The following is a 10,558-nucleotide window of genomic DNA, read 5'->3' on the forward strand; positions in this document are numbered from 1 at the left end:
TTCCCCCCCCCCCAATGTATGGCGGTTGCTGACACCCCGGGGAGGGGCCAGACATGGTCGAGGCATTACAGCAACGCTGTTCGGGTGCAGAAAGCGATCGTAGATCGTAGTGCCGGTTCTGGCACGTCATTTGTCGTAAACGACTTGTTTTTCCGTGTCGTGCCAGAACCGGCAATTGTCATTAAGGGGTTAAGTAGACACTCCAAGATGATCAATAACATAATCCCATGGCATAACCGTACACTTGCCCAGCTCAGAAGCTGAAACCCTTATTTGACCATTCCAGCTAACAAGACCTCCGAGTAACATTATGTTATAATGTAACATTACATAGCTTTTTAATGTTGGCCCAATAGAAGGTATCAGCTTTGTCTAAAGACTCGGTTTTCTCTTGGACCAATAAGGCAATATGCGTGCTCTTATCAGAAAATCATTAAAATCATTCTCTATACATCAAACAATATCCACATTTGGTACCAATGCTCCATTTGATATCTTTTTAGTACACACTGCTTCATCAAGTGGAATTCCTTGACTCTACTGAAGACCTACACATTTCGTCTTACTATCGTAGATCCCTTCATAGGGCTCTCTCTTACATTGTCTACCATAACGTTAAAATAAATATTTTTAGATTAGCCTTAGTTACTACAACAATCTATACCTACATCACTTTGCTTAAAATCTTCTTACACTGTGTAGTTTAACATGACTGTCGTCTTTGATGGACGCTGACAAGGGGCGAAAAGGGCAGAATGGATCCTTTTAGAAGCAAACCACTAACATCAACAAGAAAAATAATCCATAAGAGTAACATATAATTTGCTTAGCTGTTATGCATCTAGGCTCTTCATGGTATTATTCAGATTAAGACATAGGGTTGAATTTACCAAATGCTGTTAATGAGATTAAAAAAAAAAAAAAAAAGTTAAAAAGAAGGTACTACAAAGTATGCTACCCATAAATAGGAAATTCACATTAAATCTCATCAGTGGTACCCTAATCACTGCTCTACAAGCGATTGCATGGCAGCGCTTAAAATGCGGTATCTATGCCATAATAGAATTTAAATTTATATAACTGTATGTGGCTAAGAGTCATGTAAAGATAAAAAAACAAAATGTTTTATGGAGAATATTTACCTTTGATAAAGCTTTTAAATCTCTCTCACGTAAAGGCAATCCATGGAGCTCCAAGTGTTTCAAAGACTTTGACACACTTAAACAGCTTGCGAGGCACGTGCATAACTGAAAGGTCATGTCCTTCGATCGGATCGGTGGAAGACGTCTTTTAAAATGAATTCCAAGTTTCTCGGCACCTGTCATCGAAACGATACACCTTTCAATATGTACAAAAACACAATAACATTCAAAAGCTAGGGAAATCATGCCAACTAAAAAAAATATATAACCTAAAAGAATACTGCACGCTAATTACACCAATTAAAGATGTTGTTCCACTCACAGAAAATATTAACTGCACTCTATGCATGGCAATTATTCCTCACAGTCAGTGTCTGCTTTTGGCCATGTGACAATTAAGTGTTCCAAGAAAAAATATGAATGGGTTAATGCTTTGTGTGATTAAACAATTATTTCTGGTATTGGGATTGAAGTGTCTAATATGGCATTTAGTTCCAAAAGTGTTAAACTGAACAAAGTAAGTGGAACAGCCGTTTTAAAGGAACAGATGGATCAAAACGTTTATTACGTTTCCTAAATAAAAAAAAATGGGGTTTTTTTGGTTTTTTTTTTAAAAAAAAGGGAGATCAAGGCTGCTTATGCCATTATACAACGATTGATCACATTTCTGAATTTCCACAAACCTGAATCTTCATATCCTGGCTGATGACAACTTTTTATTGACACGCTTGTCAAACTCTTATTAACTTTTAGTGTATTTAGAATAGGTGGCCAATCAGAGACTTTGATTCGATCGGCATTAAAACTAAGAACGTCCTGTCCAAAGCTGGATCTTATGGCTGGCACTGGGACAGAGTCTTGAAGAGCACACAGGTACTCATAGTGGGACTGGAAGTCCATAGGCCCTTGGTGACGTACTCGAACAGAGTTGATCATTGTTTTTCTTCCTCCTAACTGGGAAAAAAAATACATATTAATACTAAGACTATTATATATATATATATATATATATATATATATATATATATATATATATATATATATATATATATTGTTCCAGGACATACTTGAAAATAGAGTATTCTTCCTGGCTAAGCACATATAATCTCCTTCTTTAAAAGACCCAGTAAAAGAAATGATGCAAAACAATCAAAGTGCACCCATCAAATCAGAATAAGTGAATGGACGGAAGATGCAATCAGTAAATCTCACCCTCGATTCTCAGTAGATATCGGGATACTAGGGTTTAAAGTGGGAGCCTGCTCTTATATCGATATTTATGTTTGATTAGCATATTATGCAAGCAGCAACACAAAAAGCAGTGCCCTAGCAAAACATTTTGGTAGCACTTTACGTTCATGAAAGCCATCGGGGTAACTTAGTGCGCCAGTTAGAACTGTATGCAAATAATAAAACACTCACTACGAACAGAGAATATTTATACAGACGTCTCTGAAACCAAACAACAAATATAGCCATTTATTTAAGGGTGAATCCACTATATATATATATAAATACTAAGATATAACTTTTCCAAAAACAATGGCATAAGTGATCATTTTACAGCCTGACGTTAGTAACACTGCAAATAGTTAATACGCATTTTCGGGCGCCGAACCATATGACAGGTGTACCCGTAACACAGATAAATACAGAATACAGAGGGCTGCGCGATTAGTTAGCGCATTACTATATAGTGATGTATTAGTTAATGCACCAGTGGGGGCATTAAGATTAAAGCAATCAGGCAAGCTGTATAACCACCATGACAGTAACCTGGAGCTGCTGCGCCTGAGACGTCCTGTCCAATGCCCGGTCCGGTAAAATGTCTAAGGGTCCCAGACAGCCCGCGTTACACCTCCATGATGGCAGCTCCCTCTGGCTTCCTGAAGCGTCGGCTCGTTCCCTTGGTTTCTTAACTGTCCTCCGGACACTTCCCCTCCTCTGTTTCCTGCTCTCCTCCCACCAACCTTTCCTTTCCCTTCCTCTCGCCTTTCTCCTCCTCCTGACCTCCTCATATCTTTCTTCCTGGTCCCCTCCTCCTCCTTATATATATCGCTATATATCTATATCTATATATATAGATATATATAGAGATATATATCTATATAGATATATATATCTAGATATATATCTGTATATAAATATGTATGTGTATATATATATATGTGTGTGTGTGTAAATGTGTATTGCTGGGTCTGACTCAATGGTTGCTATGGTGATTGCTCTATAAAACTCTTCCCAGAACCACAGCCAGTGAATATAACCCATATTCACACAAGCGTTCATACCTTTGCTGATCTAATATCACATCATCATAACATCATCACATTGATGGGCTTGTTTGGGTTGCGGAAATATTAGTGTTATGTCATTGCTAAAAATCTATTGCTATTCATCCACATGAAACAAAAAACATAGTACTATTTTAGGATTATTGTTGGTAATAATTATTGGTAGTAATTTTTTATTACAACAAAACGAATCATATCAAAAGACATTCCATGATCAATAAGACAAAATATTTGTGTACATTGGTAAATACCGTGAGGTGGCATGGGGCAGTTCACATGCTCTATAAACTTACATTTTTATATTAAACACAGAAATACAGTAATAGCAGAGAACAATTACATTTTAAGATACAGTGCATCAAATATGGTTTTGCACATTGGAACCACACCCGGCGAGGTGAAGTAAATAAAGGGTTTAAGAGGCGGGTGGGCCAGGAGTGGAGTAGGAATACTCCTCTTCCTCTAGACTGTCCTTAATAGAGTACTCCCTTAGGCTGTGGACTAGCCCGTGGCCATCTTGAACTGAGACACGCTTCCTTCTCATCAAGAGGCAGTTCCTGGCCCACCATAAAGTGTCCTTTACACGGCACATTAGGCGCCAGGCATCAGCGATGGTACCCTGTGTGTACGTTCCTGGAAAAAGTACAGAATGGTCAGACAGAATGGTTTTACTCGATAGAGTCCTTGAGTTCAAGCTCCAAGACTCCCAACATAGCCTGTGTAAACGGGTAGTGCCAGAACACGTGAAGCGATGTCTCTTTTTAACAGTGCAAAATGAGCAAAGTCTATAATGTCATCTAACAATGTTACGTTTCGTTAACTGTGACACATGTTTCTAGAAGGAAACGTAAATGATTAATATGTTTTACAGTATGCTGTGTTATTCGGTGACAGTGTTAGGTCTGAGTCAGGACCTCACAGCCTTTGGCACTTCAGCTGCTGTGGACTACAATTCCCATGATGCATCTGAAAAATAAAGCACATTTGGCTTGTGTTGGCTTAGGCTGCTCCACTCATGGATTATCTTGAGCTGCTCCACTGGAGTCCAAAAATTCCTTTCCTCCGCACGCGATCTGGAAACAAACCTGACCAGTGTTGCGGATGACCCGGACCAAGCCCTCTTTTCCCATGAGCACCTCACAGATCCCCTAAATCCGCAATCCTTATCCCCCAGTACCCCCATACCCACGGAATGCCTATGCCCAGAAGCTCACCACAGCGGACAAGCCTAATGTCTCCAAATCTCCATTTGTGAACAGTAAATCTAATATGACCTCCTCACGTGTTGGCTCCTCAACTACTTGTTTTAAAGCTAATCCCAGTAGGGAATTTAGAATACTATAGTTTTCCAGTTCACATTCGGAAGATTAAAATTGGCCATGATTAAAACTTTCTCATTCAATGTCATTTTAGATATTTCCTCAATTAGTAGATTATCTAACTCATCTACTTGTCCAGGCGGTCTATAAATCACACCTACACAAGTTACTGTACTTTTACCAAATTGTAATGTAACCCAAACTGACTATGTTCTCATTGCTAGCTTGTGTTGGGTTAGATTTATGTTATCACATATAGGGCCACCCCTCCCCTTTCCCAGTCATTTTGCTCGTTGTACCATGTCTCAGTAACAGCCACTAAATCAATATTCTCAGTTGCCACTACTGTCACAAGTTCATAGATCTTATTCCCTAAACTCTAAGCATTTGTAGACATGACCTTAAGTTTGTAATTTAACACACATGCTGCAGGCATTTTATGTCCTTTTCTTGGAGGCCAAAATATATGTTTCTCCTATTATCTGTACAATCCAAGCCCCCAGATCAATCCAGCTGGGTACTAACTAAAACACATTCCCTTTCTATACTGTCTAGTGTATATTATTCCCCCTCATACCTAGTTTAAAATCCTCCGTCTAGCCATCCTTTCCACCACGACTATAGAGATTCTACTCAGTGCTCTAAAAACCCAAAGGACTATTTCTTACAACAAAACTTCAACCATGCATTAAGCTGCCTAATATCCTGCTGCCTTTCTGGTGTAGTGCAGGGCACAGGTAGTATCTCCGAGAAAACTACCTTGGAGGTCATTTTCCTAATCTTACTACCTAAATCCCTAAAATGTCCTTTTAGGATTCTCCATCTTCCTTTTACTATGCAATTTGTACCAGTGTGCACCACGACAGGATCCAACCTCTCCCAACAATCTATCCACTCGATATGTTGAACCCAGGCAGCCAGGAGTCAGACAAACCATTCAGTTGCTGCAATCAGAGCCACAGAGTACCCTGTCTGTTCTCTAAATAATAGAATCCCCTACCACCACAACCTGCCTGGGCTTCCCTTGCTTTTGGACCCCCTCTATGCTAGATGAGCTGTTCTCCTGGCTTTTAGGGGAAATAGTTTTTTCCCACCAATCCCATATCTGCCCGCTTTAATGGGCAATTTTTTTAGGATGGAAAAACCCAGGACTGGCTTCCCTCATCCCTCCCCACTGCAACCACTTCTAACCGTCACCCAATTATGTGCCTGGCTCACTTGTGACTCATCTCCTCCCTCATTGCTAGGGGCTTCATGCAAACTTTGCTCCATCCTGCTAGGCTTAAAATATGCCCATCTATTTAAAAGAATATGGGTGCAAGAGAATATTCTTGCATGACGTGCAACTTGGTGTAAAATGAAGTTGAAATGGCTACATTGAAGACTAGGCTGAGGCAGGGTAGGTGTGTTTGAACGTGTGACTGGTATGAGAGCATGTGTGTCTCTGTATGTTATCGTGGTCATGTCTTTTTCTTGTCATGTTTGTATGTGTCTGGGTATGTTATTGTGTGTGTTTGTCTGGGTATGTTATTTCAAGTGTTTGAGTTTGTGGGTATGTTAGTGTGCATGGGTGTATAAGTATGGGTGTCTGTGTGTGTCAGTGATGGGTGTGTTTTTCCTGTGAATGCCCCTCCCCATGTCCGCCTCTGGATCCGACTCTGTCTGCAATGCTGTCACGTAATGTCTCTTAACCACAAGCTTGGTGTGTCAGGCACCTTGGGTGGTGGATTCTATACCTTGTACCAGTATATGTAGTTTATCTGTGTCTGTAAGTTGATGTTGCTCCTGCATGACTATTATTTTATTTAACCTTTTAACCCCTTCAGTCCCTTGTGGACATACACGTACGTCCTAAGAAGGCATTCAGTAAAGACCTTTAGGACGTACATGTACATCCTGACTTTCTTGCAGCACCCCCGGTAGAGGGGTGTCCTGTCTAGTATCCCCGGTATAGGGGTGTCCTGTCTAGTATCCTCAGTAGAGGGGTGTCCTGTCTTGTATCCCCGGTAGAGGGGTGTCCTGTATCCCCAGTAGAGGGGTGTCCTGTATCCCCGGTAGAGGGGTGTCCTGTATCCCCGGTAGAGGGGTGTCCTGTCTAGTATCCCCAGTAGAGGGGTGTCCTGTCTAGTATCCCCAGTACAGGGGTGTCCTGTATCCCCGGTAGAGGGGTGTCCTGTCCTGTTCATGTCGGATCTTGAGTATTCCTTGTCTTGTTCCCTGTTGTGCCCTGTATTGTGTATGTCTTGTCTGGTTATGTTTCTTGCGCCCTGGGTCATTACAGTCGTCTGTATGGACCCAGTTCCTGACAGTAGGTGATCTTCTATATAGTCCTTTAGGACTTTCAGCTCTGGTTCCGATAGAGGAAATATCCTACCAAACGGAATTGCCGCACCTGGTAATAAATCAATTGGGCAACCATATGATCTGTGGGGTGGTAATAGTTCAGCCTCTTTCTTATCGAAGACTTTAGTGAAGTGCTGGTATGGAACAGGTATACCAGGGGTGTCGGTAGATGGCGAGGATACAGTGGAGGAAACCGTATGAAATTATGGCAGCCGTGTGGAGAGAAGGCAATGACGTCTACGATAAACAGAAGAAAATGCACCTGTAGTCCAATCGATGTAGGGGTTGTGACAACGAAGCCAGGGTAACCCAAAAAACATTGGGTAATTGTGCTAGATTGAAACAAAGTGTCTCTTGATCTACGGTCCCAACCGTGAGGGAGATGGGTATGGTTTCCTTGGTGACCGGACCCGACTGTATGGAGCTTCCGTCTACTAGACGGATGGTTAGTGGTTGTTTCTGTTATGCTGACGCAGGCAACGCAGATTTGGACCCACTAAGCAGGTATGGTGACGTACACGCCAGGTAGTAGTGCAGCAGATAGGCAGATCGGGGCCAGAGGCAGAGAAGCGTTAACAGGGACAAGCCGAGGTCGGGGTAGTCAGCGCAGGTGCAGGGTCAGGATACAAAGCCGAGGTCGGGTCAGGCAGCACAGGATCAGAGTCAATAAACAAGCCTAGGTCTGGTACACGTGAATCAAGCAAAAGGGAAACAGGAACACAGAAGGCACAAAACACCCAGAGTACTACTAATGAGACTCGTAGAACGGGCACTATAGAATGGGACTAGGAAGTTTAAATAGAGCCCAAAGGCGGGGAGAGGGGCCAATGGCAGGACAGATGACAGATGACGATAAACAAACTCTGTCTGTCACACAGGCAGAGGACTTAATGTTCGTGTGCCGCGAGCGTGTCGAACAGAGCTGTTACCAGGCGGTGGGCGTACCCCTCCAGTGCACACGCCCCTCCTTAAACGTGCCACTCGCACGTCAGTACGCGGAGAGGACCAGCGAGCGGCACAGCGGACGGACCGCCCACCAGCGGCAGGCCGACGCGGGACTCCGGCTGACGGGGTAGGCACGACAGTTTCTTGGTTTTGGTTGGAATGGCCAGTGTGAGATCCATGAAGCTTTCACTTGCTCCAGAATCAATTACAGCATTATGCTGTATCTTTTTTCCTTCCCACTGTAAGAAGACAGGGATAGACAAATGAGAAGCCAGACCCCCAAAAAACGCAGGAGACGGAGGTGGAATACACTTACCTCTGGAGGCTAGTGTGGGGCAATTGTATGCTGTGTGACCCGGACCCCCACAGTAGAAGCAGAGATTAGAGTTCCTCCTTCTTTCCTTTTCAGCCGATGACAGTGGACCACGAGCCATACCTATTAACATAGGTTCTTCGGTTGTTTCCGGAGCGGATGCTGGAGTGGAGTGGCTAACAGGAATAGAGCAAGGAGGATGACCTGAAGTACTGGAGCGTTCTAGGCGCCGTTCTCTAAATCGTCTGTCCATCTGGGTTACCAGTTGGATTAGACCTACAAGAGCCTCTGGTACGCCAACTCTAGCCAGTTCATCTTTAAGGATTTCAGAAAGACCCAGGCGGAACTGGTTCACCAGAGCAGGTTCATTCCATTGGGTTTCAAACGCCACTCCTTGGAATTCAGAAATGTATTCCTCTACAGGCCTCCATCCTTGTTTGAGAGCTCTGATGGTGGACATTGTGATTAGAAAGCTGGACTCCATTGACTTGCATGGTTGAATGGCACTTGTGATGGCTCTCCGGAGTAGTCATACTTCGTCCTGGGGTGGGTTTGTGGTGTCGCTGAATGCCTCACTGTTGAGGCATTTCAGCAACACCGTTTAGGATCTCTCTTTCAGAGGACATTCTAAACTTTTATTGCGTTACATAATATCAGTTAAAGTGGATCTGTCACTTTTTGAAAAGATCCTAAATTATACAGTCCCATTCAGCAAACAAGCCTATATAATTGTTTACATATTAAAATAACCAATATATTTATATACAAAATGTGCCTAAAGTGCATATGATAGGTAAATGCTTTTTAATCAGGATTTGCATGATTATGCCTCGTTATTATCCCCCATCTCCAAACAAGCCTGCTCTGAAGCCCGGTTGATGCCAGCCCGCACGCAGAAGTAGAGGTTCAACGGGGTAAAGTACCACAGCATTATGTGACCCCACATTAGCAGAGTGATAGCTCTCACTGTGTGTGCGCTGCCCTGAAGACAAGCTCAGGCTCCATGAAAGGGGATTAAACGTCTGTCTGTTTGAGTGTGCGTCTCTGTGTATAAGTGTGTGTTAGTTGTGGGGGCAGAGAGCCACATGGTTTACATGTCCTCTGGGCCAGAAGCCATCTGCTATGTCTTATTATTAAAGGGACACTCCAGCCATTGTATGCACTAATATGCATATCATAGCTTTGTGTCTCATTAAAAATATAATTTTGTCCCCACGCAAATGCCACCATTTACAACCCTAGAGGTGTTTACTCTGTCTGCTTGATAGTTGACATATATTTTTTATTCATAAAATGACAAAATATTTGGAAAAGTATGTTTCCATTTAATAAGAAAGACATGATATTGAACTGAATACACAGAGAGTTAAATCTATAATGACAGTGCACATTGGGGATAAGAGTTCTGTACTTTATTAGTCCCCTAGCTGTTTCCTAAAACAGTTGACTTCCTGCTCAAGTGTTTCCTGTTTATTACAGAATTTCTCCAAATCACATCTTTTATCTTCCCGCTTTAAATTTCCTTACTCCTTTAGAGTTGATAACATTATTTGCTATTGTCATTGTAATTGAAAGCTCCAAATATTAGGCTTAACTCATTAATATTTATGTTCTTGTGCATTCTATAGCAGCCTCGTTATTTGTCTAGTTTCTATATTTCTGTGATTTTTTTGTTTTTTCCATCTTTCCATCAAAACATTCCCTTATTGTGCAAATTGTCTATAAAATGCAATATTTTAACCTCTTTATTTAAAAATTGACAATTTTACTACTGTTACCCTCAGAGGTCTAGATGAACTGAGTTGGCTAGGGTTTTGCTATGGTCAACTTGGCTGTGTTTCTGACCATTACACCAACAGGAACTTTTAAGACATTGTATTCTAAATACATATGTAGTGGCCCCCCTTTGCAGCTATAACAGCTTCCACTATTCTGGGAAGGGTCTTGGAGAAACACTCCAGTGTTTCTGTGGGAATTTTAGCCAATTCATCCAAAGTTGGAAGCATGATATTGTCCTAAATGTCATAGTATTCTGAAGGGGACATACCAAGACATTTTGGACAATGTTATGCTTCCAACTTTGTTTGGAGAAGGTCCTTTTCTATTCCAGCACGGTTGTCCCCCAGTACACAAAGCAAAGTCCATAAAGACATGGTTGGATGAGTTTGGTTTGGAACAACTTGACTGCCATGCGCAGAGCCC

At 42.1% G+C, this 10,558-nt stretch overlaps 1 protein-coding gene across 1 annotated transcript in view; it reads right to left on the reverse strand.

Moving 5' to 3' along the window:
* LOC149300578 (centrosomal protein of 78 kDa-like) overlaps positions 1 to 2,078 on the reverse strand; it is a 30,941-nt gene extending 28,863 nt beyond the window's left edge. The window contains exons 1-2 of the mRNA XM_089485051.1: positions 1,826 to 2,078; positions 1,143 to 1,318 (exon numbers count right to left, since the gene is read on the reverse strand). Of these exons, the coding sequence (XP_089341177.1) occupies positions 1,143 to 1,318; positions 1,826 to 2,078 (429 nt within the window). The remainder of the gene's footprint in view (positions 1 to 1,142; positions 1,319 to 1,825) is intronic.
* Between the last annotated feature and the right edge of the window lie 8,480 nt (positions 2,079 to 10,558).

Source organism: Sceloporus occidentalis, unplaced genomic scaffold (genome assembly GCF_023333645.1).
Source record: "Sceloporus occidentalis isolate IW3139 unplaced genomic scaffold, rSceOcc1.0.p SCAF_24, whole genome shotgun sequence".
Taxonomy (NCBI): domain Eukaryota; kingdom Metazoa; phylum Chordata; class Lepidosauria; order Squamata; family Phrynosomatidae; genus Sceloporus; species Sceloporus occidentalis.